Source organism: Thalassophryne amazonica, chromosome 6 (assembly GCF_902500255.1).
Source record: "Thalassophryne amazonica chromosome 6, fThaAma1.1, whole genome shotgun sequence".
In the NCBI taxonomy this organism is placed as follows: Eukaryota; Metazoa; Chordata; class Actinopteri; order Batrachoidiformes; family Batrachoididae; genus Thalassophryne; species Thalassophryne amazonica.
In genome coordinates, this window is record NC_047108.1 from 96,479,384 (window position 1) to 96,494,197 (window position 14,814).

The 14,814-nt window shown below is 47.5% G+C and overlaps 1 protein-coding gene across 11 annotated transcripts in view; it reads right to left on the reverse strand.

Annotated features, from left to right (window-relative positions):
* The window catches only part of LOC117512702 (ankyrin repeat and SAM domain-containing protein 1A), a 153,152-nt gene that overhangs the window by 20,597 nt on the left and 117,741 nt on the right, over positions 1 to 14,814 (reverse strand). For all 11 annotated transcript variants that reach the window (XM_034172872.1, XM_034172879.1, XM_034172878.1 and 8 more), the window contains 2 exons: positions 12,199 to 12,270; positions 12,021 to 12,107 (listed from right to left, as the gene is read on the reverse strand). In XM_034172872.1, coding sequence (XP_034028763.1) covers positions 12,021 to 12,107; positions 12,199 to 12,270 — 159 coding nt within the window. The remainder of the gene's footprint in view (positions 1 to 12,020; positions 12,108 to 12,198; positions 12,271 to 14,814) is intronic.

A 14,814-nucleotide genomic window follows, 5' to 3' on the forward strand; every position in this document is an offset into this window, starting at 1 on the left:
TTTGCATTTACGCAATATCTCTAAAATCAGAAAGGTCTTGTCTCAGAGTGATGCTGAAAAACTAATTCATGCATTTATTTCCTCTAGGCTGGACTATTGTAATTCATTATTATCAGGTTGTCCTAAAAGTTCCCTAAAAAGCCTTCAGTTAATTCAAAATGCTGCAGCTAGAGTACTGACGGGGACTAGAAGGAGAGAGCATATCTCACCCATATTGGCCTCTCTTCATTGGCTTCCTGTTAATTCTAGAATAGAATTTAAAATTCTTCTTCTTACTTATAAGGTTTTGAATAATCAGGTCCCATCTTATCTTAGGGACCTCGTAGTACCATATCACCCCAATAGAGCGCTTCGCTCTCAGACTGCAGGCTTACTTGTAGTTCCTAGGGTTTGTAAGAGTAGAATGGGAGGCAGAGCCTTCAGCTTTCAGGCTCTTCTCCTGTGGAACCAGCTCCCAATTCAGATCAGGGAGACAGACACCCTCTCTACTTTTAAGATTAGGCTTAAAACTTTCCTTTTTGCTAAAGCTTATAGTTAGGGCTGGATCAGGTGACCCTGAACCATCCCTTAGTTATGCTGCTATAGACGTAGACTGCTGGGGGGTTCCCATGATGCACTGTTTCTTTCTCTTTTTGTTCTGTATGCACCACTTTAATCATTAGTGATCGATCTCTGCTCCCCTCCACAGCATGTCTTTTTCCTGGTTCTCTCCCTCAGCCCCAACCAGTCCCAGCAGAAGACTGCCCCTCCCTGAGCCTGGTTCTGCTGGAGATTTCTTCCTGTTAAAAGGGAGTTTTTCCTTCCCACTGTAGCCAAGTGCTTGCTCACAGGGGGTCGTTTTGACCGTTGGGGTTTTACATAATTATTGTATGGCCTTGCCTTACAATATAAAGCGCCTTGGGGCAACTGTTTGTTGTGATTTGGCGCTATATAAAAAAAATTGATTGATTGATTGATTGTCAAAAGCCAGCATCTGTGATGGTATGGGGGTGTGTTAGTGCCCATGGCATGGGCAACTTACACATCTGTGATGGCACCATCAATTCTGAAAGGTACATCAAGGTTTTTGAGCAACACATGCTGCCATCCAAGCAACGTCTTTCTCAGGGACGTCCCTGCTTATTTTAGTAAGACAATGCCAAGCCACATTCTGCATGTGTTACAACAGCGTGGCTTCGTAGTAAAAGAGTGCAGGTACTAGATTGGCCTGCCTGCAGTCCAGACCTGTCGCCCATTGAAAATGTGTGGTGCATTATGAAGCGCAAAATACGACAACGGAGACCCTGGACTGTTGAACAACTGAAGTCGTACTTCAAGCAAGAATGGGAAAGAATTCCATCTACAAAGCTTCAACAATTAGTGTCCTCAGTTCCCAAACGCTTATTGATGTTGTGAAAGTGTAGTGACACGGACTCACAACAGGGGACGCAAATGAACGGACAATAGGAGAAGTTAAATCTGAACACTTTACTGTTGTGAATTCCACAACTACACACAGCAGATTATGGAATTAATACAAGGTCAATTAATAAAGGTGTCGTGTGGGCAGGCTCGACGATAGGAGACATCCGTCTGGAGAAGAACCGGAACCACACGATTTCCTCCGCCACCGAACCAGGAGGATACTGGAGCCGCCAGGTCCCGAGTTCCCCAGGTGGCCACCGTCTCTGCGTGTCGGATCTGGTACTGCTGGCGAAGAGCACAAACAGTCAGGTGTGGGTGTGTGTGCACCCCGTAACAAGGATGGTGGAAATTCCATCTCCACCTCAAATCACACACTCGTGCAGCTCCTGTTTAACCACTTTTCTGGTTGGGGTGTGAGGCGAAGCCGTCGCTAATCACACCAAACGCCAATCCAGCAGATAAGGAAACACCACAGGAAAACGGCTGCAAAAAGAGCTCAGAGTATTTGTCAGTGTCATAGCCGATGAGTGACAGCTGTCAACCCGGCCGCTCTTGGAAGGTGGCAGCGCCCTCCTGTGCCTGAAGCCCGCACTTCAGACAGGGCGCCCTCTGGTGGTGGGCCAGCAGTACCTCCTCTTCTGGCAGCCAACACAACAGGACCCCCCCCCCCTCAACGGGCGCCTCCTGGCGCCCGACCAGGCTTGTCCGGGTGGCGATGGTAAAAATCAGCCAGGAGGGCCGGGTCCAGGATGAAGCTCCTCTTCATCCAGGAGCGTTCTTCGGGTCCATACTCCTCCCAGTCCACCAAATACTGGAAACCCCGGCCCATTCGACGGACGTCCAGGAGCCGGCGCACTGTCCAAGCCGGCTCCCCGTCGATGATACGGGCAGGAGGCGGCGCCGGACCGGGTGTACAGAGGGGTGAGGTGTGATGTGGTTTCAGTCGCGACACATGGAATACCGGATGGATCCGCAGTGAGGCCGGGAGTTGGAGCCTCACTGCGGCGGGACTGAGGACCTTGAGGATCTTGTAGGGCCCTATGTACCGGTCCTTAAGTTTGGGGGAATCGACCTGGAGGGGGATGTCCCTTGTAGACAGCCACACCTCCTGCCCGGGCCGATATGCGGGGGCCGGGGACCGTTGACGGTCTGCATGGGTCTTTGCCCTCGTCCGGGCCCTCAACAAGGCCGAACGGGCGGTGCGCCACACCCGACGGCATCTCCGCAGGTGGGCCTGGACCGAGGGCACACCGACCTCTCCCTCCACCACAGGAAACAAAGGGGGCTGGTACCCCAGACACACCTCGAACGGGGAGAGGCCGGTGGCAGAGGACACTTGGCTGTTATGCGCATACTCGATCCAGGCCAGGTGTTCACTCCATGCCGTCGGGTGTGCGGATGTGGTACAGCGCAGGGCCTGCTCCAGCTCTTGATTAGCCCGTTCAGCCTGTCCGTTGGTCTGTGGGTGATACCCAGACGAGAGGCTCACGGTGGCCCCCAGCTCCCGGCAGAAGCTTCTCCAAACCTGCGAGGAAAACTGGGGACCACGATCTGAGACGATGTCTGTTGGTATCCCATGCAGACGTACGACATGGTGGACCAGGAGATCCGCTGTCTCCTGGGCCGACGGGAGCTTCGGGAGGGCCACGAAGTGGGCCGCCTTGGAAAACCGGTCCACTATCGTGAGGATGGTGGTGTGCCCCCAGGACGGCGGGAGGCCCGTGACGAAATCCAGACCGATGTGGGACCAGGGGCGATGAGGCACAGGAAGCGGCTGAAGGAGTCCCTGTGCCTTTTGGTGGTCCGCCTTGCCCCTGGCGCAGGTGGTGCAGGCCTGGATGTATGCCCGGACATCAGCCTCCAGGGACGCCCACCAGAAGCGTTCCGGGGGCCGGGCCAGGGCCTCCCGGACGGTCTTCTCCATGTCCCAGGTAAGGGTGGCCACGATAGTGGACTCCGGTACGATGGGTTCCGGTGGATCCGACAGCTCGGTTTTGACTTCGTTCTCATGCACCCGGGACAAGGCATCCGACCTCTGGTTCTTGGTCCCGGGGCGGTAGGTAATCCGGAAGTCAAAACGGCCGAAGAACAGTGACCAGCGGGCTTGCCTGGGGTTCAGCCGCCTGGCGGTCCTGATATACTCCAGGTTCCGGTGGTCAGTAAAAACCGTGAATGGCACTGACGCTCCCTCCAACAGATGTCTCCACTCCTCAAGAGCCTCTTTCACCGCTAGGAGTTCTCGATTGCCCACGTCATAGTTCCGTTCTGCTGGGGTCAACCTGCGGGAAAAATAGGCACACGGGTGAAGAACCTTATCGTTCTCTCCGCTCTGGGATAGCACGGCTCCTATCCCTGAGTCAGAGGCGTCCACTTCAACCACAAACTGGCGACTGGGATCGGGCTGCACCAGAACTGGTGCAGACGAGAAGCGCTGTTTCAACTCCCTGAACGCGGCATCGCACCGATCCGACCAGGTGAAGGGAACCTTTGGTGAGGTCAGGGCTGTCAGGGGGCTAACTACCTGACTATAGCCCTTAATGAACCTCCTGTAAAAATTTGCGAAGCCAAGGAACTGTTGCAGCTTCCTACGGCTCGTAGGTTGGGGCCAGTCTCTCACCGCCGCGACCTTGGCCCGATCCGGGGCGACGGAGTTGGAGGAGATGATAAACCCCAGGAAGGACAAAGAAGTGTGGTGAAACTCACATTTCTCGCCCTTCACAAACAGTCGGTTCTCTAACAACCGCTGCAGGACCTGACGTACATGCTGGACATGGGTCTCAGGGTCCGGAGAAAAGATGAGAATATCGTCCAGGTATACGAAGACGAACCGGTGCAGGAAGTCCCGCAAGACGTCGTTAACCAAGGCTTGGAACGTCGCGGGGGCGTTGGTGAGGCCGAACGGCATGACCAGGTACTCAAACTGACCTAACGGGGTGTTAAATGCCGTCTTCCATTCGTCTCCCTTCCGGATCCGAACCAGGTGATACGCATTCCTAAGATCCAGCTTAGTAAAGATTTTGGCTCCATGCAGGGGGGTGAACACGGAATCTAACAACGGCAACGGGTATCGGTTGCGAACCATGATCTCATTCAGCCCCCTGTAATCAATGCATGGACGGAGTCCGCCATCTTTCTTGCCCACAAAAAAGAAACCTGCACCCATCGGGGAGGTGGAGTTCCGGATCAGCCCGGCAGCTAATGAGTCCTGGATGTAGGTCTCCATTGATTCGCGCTCAGGTCGTGAGAGGTTGTACAGCCTGCTGGACGGGAACTCAACGCCTGGAACCAAATCAATGGCACAATCGTACGGACGGTGCGGGGGAAGGGTGAGTGCCAGATCCTTGCTGAAGACGTCAGCAAGATCGTGGTACTCAACCGGCACCGCCGTCAGATTGGGAGGGACTTTGACCTCCTCCTTAGCATGTAAACCGGGAGGAATCGAGGATCCTAAACACACCCGATGGCAGGTTTCGCTCCACTGAACCACTACCCCAGACGGCCAATCAATCCGGGGATTGTGTTTAATCATCCACGGGAAACCTAAAATCACGCGGGAGGTAGAAGGAGTCACAAAAAACTCGATCTCCTCCCGATGATTTCCAGACACCACCAGAGTTACAGGTCGTGTCTTGTGCGTGATTAAAGGGAGAAGGGTGCCATCTAGTGCCCGCACCTGCAATGGCGAAGGAAGCGCCACCAGAGGGAGCCCTACCTCCCTTGCCCATCTGCTGTCTAGCAGATTCCCTTCTGACCCCGTGTCCACCAGTGCTGGGGCTTGAAGGGTTAAATCCCCGCTCAGGATTGTAACTGGGAGTCGTGTGGCAATATGTGTGTGTCCCACGTGAATGTTATGACCCCCCCTTAGCCCAGTCTCTAAGGGTGGGTGTTGTCGTTGTGGCCGTTTGGGGCAGTTTTTCTGTATGTGCTCTTTTGAGCTGCATATAAAACACTCCCCGCAGACCAGCCTCCTCATTCTGTCATCTGTTCTCATTTTGGCCCTGTGCGTTTCCCTAGCAACATCAGCAGGGGGAGCTGTTGCCCCACGGAGCGCTGCGGCTGTGGAGCGTGGGGAGGGCGGAACCTCTTTGAACCCGGAAGGAAGAGGGACGGCGCGTACCCGGCCACGTCCTTCGTCTCGCTCGCGACGGCGTTCCTCCAACCGGTTGTCTAACCGTATAACGAGGTCGATAAGCCCATCTAATTCCCGCGGTTCATCCTTAGCCACCAGGTGCTTCTTCAGGACCGACGACAGTCCGTTTACGAAGGCGGCGCGGAGCGCAGCGTCATTCCAGCCGGACCTCTCAGCCGCAATGCGGAAGTCGACTGCATAAGCGGCTGCGCTCCGGCGTCCCTGTCTCATTGACAGCAGCACAGTTGAAGCGGTCTCTCCCCTGTTAGGGTGATCAAACACGGTTTTGAACTCCCTCACAAACCCAGTGTACGTATGAAGGAGCCGTGAATTTTGCTCCCGAAGCGCCGTAGCCCAAGCGCGTGCCCCTCCTCGAAGCAGATTAATCACATAAGCTACTTTACTAGCATCAGACGCGTACATGACGGGACGTTGTGCAAAGACGAGCAAACACTGCATAAGAAAGTCCGCGCACGTCTCCACACAACCTCCGTATGGCTCTGGGGGGCTTATGTATGCTTCAGGGGATGGTGGGAGGGGTCGTTGAACGACCAGTGGAACTTTTATATCCTGCACAGGGTCGACAGGAGGAGGAGCTGCAGTAGCGCCCTGAGCGCTCGCTGCCACCTGTGCGGAGAGAGCCTCCACCCTGCAGTTCAGGAGGATGTTTTGCTCGGTCATCTGATCCAACTGAGCAGTAAAGGCGGTGAGGATGTGCTGCAACTCACCAATCACGCCTCCTGCAGACCTCTGTGCACTCTGCTCTCCCATTGGCCGTTCAACTGCTGGGTGACGCCCCTCGGAGTCCATGACGCTGGCCGAGATATCCTGTTGTGAAAGTGTAGTGACACGGACCCACAACAGGGGGCGTAAATGAACGGACAATAGGAGAAGTTAAATCTGAACACTTTACTGTTGTGAATTCCACAACTACACACAGCAGATTATAGAATGAATACAAGGTCAATTAATAAAGGTGTCGTGTGGGCAGGCTCGACGATAGGAGACGTCCGTCTGGAGAAGAACCGGAACCACACGATTTCCTCCGCCACCGAACCAGGAGGATACTGGAGCCACCAGGACCCGAGTTCCCCAGGTGGCCACCGTCTCCGCGTGTCGGATCTGGTACTGCTGGCGAAGAGCACAAACAGTCAGGTGTGGGTGTGTGTGCACCCCGTAACAAGGATGGTGGAAATTCCACCTCCACCTCAAATCACACACTCGTGCAGCTCCTGTTTAACCACTTATCTGGTTGGGGTGTGAGGCGAAGCCGTCGCTAATCACACCAAATGCCAATCCAGCAGATAAGGAAACACCACAGGAAAACGGCTGCAAAAAGAGCTCAGAGTTTTTGTCAGTGTTAAATACAGCAGAGAATATCACCTCCTTGGAAGAACTACATCTCGGCGACATGGTGGAGGTGGTGTCCTGCTTTTATGCGGGGTGAGGCGCAGATGATTGGTGACAGCTGTCATAGCCGATGAGTGACAGCTGTCAACCCGGCCGCTCTTGGAAGGTGGCTGCGCCCTCCTGTGCCTGAAGCCCGCACTTCAGACAGGGCGCCCTCTGGTGGTGGGCCAGCAGTACCTCCTCTTCTGGCGGCCCACACAACAATTGAGTGTTGTTAGAAGGAAAGGTGATGTAACACAGTGGGAAACATACCACTGTCCCAGCTTTTTTGAAACATGTTGCAGGCATCCATTTCAAAATGAGCAAATATTTGCACAAAAACAAAGTTTATCAGTTTGAACATTAAATATCTTGTCTTTGTGGTATATTCAATTGAATATAGATTGAAGAGGATTTTCAAATCATTGTATTCTGTTTTCATTTACAATTTGCACAGCGTCCCAACTTCATTGGAATTGGTGTTGTAATCTGACATGCCAGCCTAGATTTGATCTGTTCTGGTGAAAGTAAATCCTTCTCTGCTCTGCTCCACTATGAAGCTAAGAGTGGTGATGCAAAACGCAAAATTTTCACTCTGCACAATTTCTCCAATCACAACCACATAAGCCCTATAGCTTTTTCTTGGCTGTCTGGGTGTCACACACATCCTTGAGGAGTGCCAGTGTTGGTGAGGATGCTGGGTGAAGTCTCATTACCAATCGTGAGACTGGGGCCTGCCAGTCCTAAAGTCTAGGAGCCAGTCACAGATAGGGTTGGGTACCGAAACACGGTGCCAATAGAGCACCGGTTCCGATGTAAATGGTAGTAACAAGACCGAATAAGAATGAAAATTTCGGTGCCTCATTTTGGTGCCTGACTTTTTTTTTTCATGAGCCGAAAGGGGGCGACCGACCACAGTGTTCCGGCATCAACCTGCGTGACGTCAGCGCCGCATTAGCTGATGAGAACTGATAGCAAGAGGATCAATAAAAATGCCGAAGGCGAAACGCTCTAAAGTTTGGCTTCATTTCACACCCAAGGGCAACGACTCTGCGACGTGCCATAGATGTCATAAAACAATTGCATGTAAGGGAGGTAACACATCAAATTTGATGAAACATCTGGCCAGTCACGGAGTTTATTTGGAAGCTGAACAATGCACGGTGTTTGATAAACTGAGCGACGTTTCACGGCCCAGCACTTCGGCAGCAGGAGCTGCAGGGCAAATTGAAGAAAGTCCCACTCCCAGCCCTGCTAGTGTGGCGTTGCACATCACCGATGATGACGATGACAGCAGCCGTTCCTCTTCAGGTTCCAACCGCAAATCTTGATTATTAAGTGTCTTAGGTTAGCATTAGCAAGTACTGTTGCATTTTAACAGCGTGTGTCTAACGCCTGGCTATGTATAGTTCCACTTAGTGTCTGCTGATGTTATGCTTAACATGAACCTCATAACAAGTACTGTATGTATGCAAAATGTACGAGATTGAATGCGAATTTTGCACAAGATTGAATGCGCAATTTTGCAATTGCATAGGAACAACAAATAGGTAAGCTATAGCTAAAGACTGTAGGCCAGTTGTACCTGTCTCGAGGCTACACTATTAAATATTTCTGCTCAATGTCTGCTTAAAGCAAAAGTCTGAATATATGTAAACAAAATGTTGAACTTTCAGTATATTTACATCAGTATCAATTTTCGTTTAATGAGTAACAGGTGTATATTATTAACTATTTTGATAGTAATGTTTTTATTTCTGGCTTTCAAGTAACCACAGTGACTCCTTTCACCCTGGCTAAGAAGAATGCACTACCCAAGGAGAAGGTGGAGGAAATCCACAGGGCAGTCACCAAATTTGTGGTGATGGGGCTTCATCCATTTTCCACGGTGGAATTACTATCTTTTAGGTGAAAATGTGGCAGATATTAAAATAGACTAATATATACACACACACACATATATATATATATATATATATATATATATATATATACATATTGTTTTTTTTTGAAGGGAGATGAGCATTGCCCTGAACCCTAAATATCAACCACCATCCAGGGATGACCTATCCAACACCTTAATACCTGCATGGTATTCTGTTGTGAAACAGAATGTCATCCAACTGCTTGCACACGTCAGCAAAACTGCAATTACTTGCAATGGATGGACCAGTGTGGCACAGGACCACTATCTGACAGTGACTGTTCACTACATTTACAAGGGCAGCATCCAGCAGAAAGTTCTGAGCACTGAAGCAGTTTATGAGGCTCAGACAGGGCTAGTGGTGGCAGAGGAAATCCACAAAATTCTTCAGGAGTTCAAGTTGACTGGAAAAGTCCTTGCTGCCACAGTAGACAATGCAAGCAACTTGGATGTTGCCCTGAAAAATTTTAAATTTTTAAAAGTTGGATGCTTTGCCCACACACTCAACCTGGCAGCACAGAAGGTGTATGGCATCCAAGCTGTGACCAGGTGGTGTGCAAAGATCCGTGCAGTGGTGGTGTGGTTGAAGCACTCCACCATAAGCAAAACTGTTTTGAGAGAGAAGCAACGACTCCTCAGTAAATAGCATTAATATAATCATGATACATTTAAATATAAGAAGTCGTTTATTGTAATTCAAATGTCTGTGTTTTAGATTTGCCAGAGCATAATGTTATCCTTGATGTGAGGACTTGTTGGAATTCTCTGTACATCATGGTTGAGCGGTTTGTGGAGCAGTTCCCTGCAATCCAGGCAGCTTGCCTCGATCAAAGGCTGAGGAAGCCAATGGAGAGGGACAGGTGAGGTGACAGACAGGAGGGTCCCTTGTAATAATGTCAGTTTAACTTTTGTAATTATTTTCATTCATTTTTTTATTATTGTTTATATTCCATAGACTAGAGCGGCTCACTGACAGTGATTTTGAGAAGGCAGAGGAATTCATGAAATGCATGAAAGTCCTGTACACCTCAACCCTCTGCGTGTCAAGTGACAAGTCCCCCACATGCAGCCAAATCATCCCAATCCTCACAAAGCTGGAGGCACGATATTTACCCACAGATGATGACAGTATGTTTGTGGCTGCTATAAAAGAGAAGGTCTGGGGAGATCTCGAAAAAAGATACCAGGTACTATCTATTTGCAGCCAATCTCTATGTTCACAAAGAGAGAAGCCAAACTACACAATTTTTACTACTGGACACTAAATCATGTTTTCATTACAGGATAAAGAAATTCAGAAGTTCCTTCAGGAGGCCACATTGATGGACCCTCGCTTTAAAGGCAAGCTGGGAGTTGGTGTTACAGAAGCTTGGGATAGGCTTGAGAAAGCAACGATTGACAATGTCACGGCAACTCAGGTATTTTACAGCATATTTGTCAGAGACAGTGGGCTAATTGCTCATCTTTTTCATATGCTCTATGTCTATGTTACAGTTTCTTTAACTAAGTAGTTCTGTTTTGTGTGTAATCGGTTTGTGTCTGCAGCTTCCACTAGAGGACCATCATCAGAGTGAGGCAGAAGTAGGTGGTGATGGTGATGATGAGGTGGAGGTGGAGCAAGAGGACACATATGTAAGTGCAGTCATATACTATTTATCTTGTCTACAATGATGATGAATAGTTGTTTTTTGTGTTATACTAAACTTGTTTGTTTTTTACAGCAAAGAGGAGCTCACAGGATGTCAGCCTTGGAGCAGTTATTTGCGGATGAAGACCGGGAACTTCTCCACACAACTATGAGCACAAGCAGTGCCCTCTCTATCACGGAGCAGGTCAAGAAAGAGATTGAGCTCTACAAAGGCATGCCAGCAATTACATCTGGACAAGACCCTGTGGCTTGGTGGTGGGGTAAGAGGGATATCCTCCCTAATTTGTCTGCCTTGTCAGAGGTGTATTTGTGCGTGCAGGCCTCTGCAACCCCTCTGAGAGGGTTTTCTCCTGTGCTGGACATGCAATTAGCCAGGAAAGATGCCGTATATTGCCAGAAAAGGCCAATATGCTGATATTCCTGCAGAAGAACTGCAATCGAAGAATTGAAGTTATTTATATGTGCAATAACTGTTTTATAATATTTTGTTCCATATTTGTGTTATATTTATATTAAAGTGATTGTTCGGGTTATTGTTCTATTTGATATTATGGACATTTTATTTTATATTTAGTATTATCATATGTTTTATTTATATTGTTTAAAGATTTACAACAACTTAATATTATGTTTCAATTTTATTTAGGAATAAAAGGGTATTTTTTTTTTGACAAAGTGTGTGCAGTTCATTTTTTTTAAAGTACCGGTTCGAGAACCGTTTAAGCACCGGTATCGTTTAAAAAATACCGAGTAGGCATCGGTATCGGATAAAACCCAACCGATACCCAACCCTAGTCACAGAGGGTGGGGTGCAGGCCAAGTCTGAGCAGTATGTGGGTGAGTTTGTGGGGGATGACTGTATTGAAGGCCGAGCTGTAGTCAACAAAAGAGCATCCTGATGTACTGTAGAAGTCTTTGTTTTCCAGGTGAGAGAGGGAATACTGAAGTGCAGCAGTGATGGTGTCTGAGTGGACCTGTTGGGTCAGTATGCATATTGCAGGGGCTCCAGTGTGTCTGGTATGATGCTCTGAATGTGGGCCAGCACCACTCTTTAAAAACACTTCATGATGATTGGAGTTCTACTGGCCTGGAATCATTCAGACAGGTGGGTGGGCTTTTCTTGGGGAGGGGGACAATGGTTGTAGTCTTGAAGCAGGTGGGAACAGTGCTCTGGCTGAGGGACAGGTTGAATATGGAGGTGAGAACATCAACCAGCTCGTTAACACATGCTCTGAGGGCCTGCCCCAAAATGTTTTCTGGTTCTACTGCCCTGCGGGGGTTAATCATCTTCAGTGCTCTGTGCACCTAGCCTATTCAATAATGTCTTTACAAATATGTCTTCAAAAGTGGACCTTCCCCTCAAAGGGTGTATGTATTGGGGGTGCAACTGTGACCTAAATTTGGACCTTTGCAGAGAAGGTTAGAACAGTTACACAAACTGCAAATTTTTGAAGCGTGAATATTCTTCATTCAGACAGGATTCAATATCAGACATGAGAGAGGATAAAGAGTGAACATTAACTGACCTTACTGGCTGCATCGATGAACTTCACACCCTTGTAGGTGATTGACAGGACGATGGTTGGGACCTTTCTCATTTGCTCTGTCGATCGCTGAAGGACAAAATAATGCAGACAAATGTGCTTCACTATTTTATTCACATTCATCTTTATCTACTGACATTATTGTAGTACTGCACCATACCCGCATTTTGGCACAGGCATCCTGGGTGGACTCAGTACCCCGTAGCTCCTTAATAAGCATAGATCCAAGGTACTGAAAGTGACAAGGGGCAAAAAAAAAAAAAAAAAAGAACACACACATAAGAGATCACTGAAAATAGTATCTACAAAAGAGAGATGCCAAAATAGTTTCTTCTTGACCACTGTCACCTACGTATGTGCTTGCTAATAGGGTGAGTAAGGTCTAGAGTCTAGACCAGGGGTGGGCAATTCATTTTTAAAAGGGGCCACATAGGGAACCTGAATTATGTCCGAGGGCCACACCATCGATAACTCAGCTGTCTCCCATTACAAATTTTACAAAAAAATTACTTATTTAATAGCTTTTATAGGTAATTTTTATTATTGTAATAATATGTAAATATTTAAATATACCTAAATAAACCTCTCTAATGATTTGCATCACACAAGCGAGACATTTTAATATATGTAATAATAATCACAGACATCTCGGAGGTCTTGGCTGCATTGGATGCGGAAAAAGCCTTCGATAGAGTAGAATGGGACTATCTTTTTTTTCACTCTACGTAAATTTGGCTTTGGGGAAAAATTTATTTCTTGGGTTAGGTTACTTTATATGTCGCCACAGGCTGCGGTTAAGACCAATGGTTATACTTTTAAATTTTTTCCTCTGACGCGCTCGACCAGACAAGGGTGTCCACTTAGTCCTTTATTGTTCGCAATCATCATGGAACCACTTTCAATTGCTTTGAGGACACACCCTAAAGTTACAGGTATTTCTCGAAACGGTGTGGAGCTGAAGGTTTCTCTGTATGCAGATGACCTGTTGCTATTTTTTATCAGATCTCCCTAGCTCAATCCCTGCTGTCCTGTCAATATTAGAGTCCTTCGGTAAGGTTTCTGGGTATAAATTGAATCTAGGCAAGAGTGAAGTTTTTCCCATTAATAAACCTGCCAAGGAATTCCCTCTACAAACTCTTCCATTCAAGGTTGCTAAGTCTGGCTTCCGTTACTTAGGTATATTTATAGCAGATACATTTAATAACCTTTTAAAGAAAAATTTCTTTTCACTGTTATCGCAAGTTAAGCATGATTTGGATCGCTAGTCTCTTCTTAATCTATCCATAGCGGCCAAGGTAAATTCTATCAAGATGAATATTTTTCCCAGGTTTTCTTATTTGTTTCAAACTATACCAAGTTTCCTCCCTCGCACCTTTTTTCGCAAGATTGATAGTCTCATTCTGGACTTTATCTGGGGTAAGAAGCCTCCTAGACTGAAACTGTAGTCATTACAGAAACCCAAGGTGATTGGTGGAATGGCACTTCCTAACCTGTTGTTCTATTATTGGGCAGCTAACATTAGAAATTTGGGCTATTGGCTTCAATATGAATCCCTTGAACATGTTCCACTCTGGTTGGATATTGAGGCCAACTCCTCAAAACCAGTCACACTAAAGGCCCTATTACATCTACCTCTCTCATTCTCACCCCGAGCTTACTCTAAGAATGTAATTGTTGTTTCTTGTCTTAGAATATGGTGCCAAATTCGCCGTTATTTTGGATTTCAGACTTTATCTACTACAGCTCCGATCATGGCCAATCCAGCCTTCCCTCCTTCTATAATTGATGATGCTTTCTCAGTTTGGACAAAATTGGGATTGAAAACTGTAAAAGATTTGCATGTGGGGGGTGTCTTTGCATCTTTTCAACAACTGGCAGAGAGGTTTTCACTGCGTCAAGTGCATTTTTTTATGTACCTCCAAGTGCGTAGCTTTATTCGAATCACTTTTCAATGTTTCCCTTCTATCCCGGACAATCAAGACTGACAAATCTTTAGTACCCGCTCCATCTATTAGAGGGGCAATTTCATATTTTTATTTAAATATTTTTAATGTTTGTCCAGACAGTTCTGTGGCGGTCAAGGCCAGTTGGGAAACTGACTTGGGAGAGATTATTCCGGACGAAGCTTGGAAAGAAATCCTGCGCCGGGTTCATAAATCTTCCATTTGTGCGAAACATTGTTTCACACTGTGTAGAATTTTGCATCGCACCCATCGCACACTAAGGCCAGGCTTGCGAAAATATTTGAAGGGACATCTTCAGCCTGTGAGCGTTGTCAACAGGACCCTGCGGATTATTTTCACATGTTCTGGCTTTGCCCGGCTTTAAAAAATTTCTGGTGTGAGGTCTTCCATACATTATCTAAAGTGTCTGGTATTACACTCTCCCCCGTATACAGGGACATGATTGCCTTTACAACTTTATTAGCAAGAAGGCTAATATTGTTGCACTGGAAATCTGCTCGTCCACCTACTTACATTCAGTGGATTAGAGATGTATTGTATTTCCTTAAGTGTCAGAAAATTAGGCTCAGTGTATCTGGTTTGCAACATAAATTTGTCAATATTTGGAATCCCTTTCTGGCGTATGTAAGTAATCTTTCTTTTCAGAGTGTCATAGTTTGAAAATTTTTTGTAGTATCCCTTTTCTTTTTGTGTGTGGCTTATGATTGTTGGTTTCTTTATTGTTCTATTCAATATAATCTGTGGGCACGTACGGTGGGTTTGGGGTATATGTTCGATTGTTGAATTCTTATATCTTGTGTTTCAGAACTGTA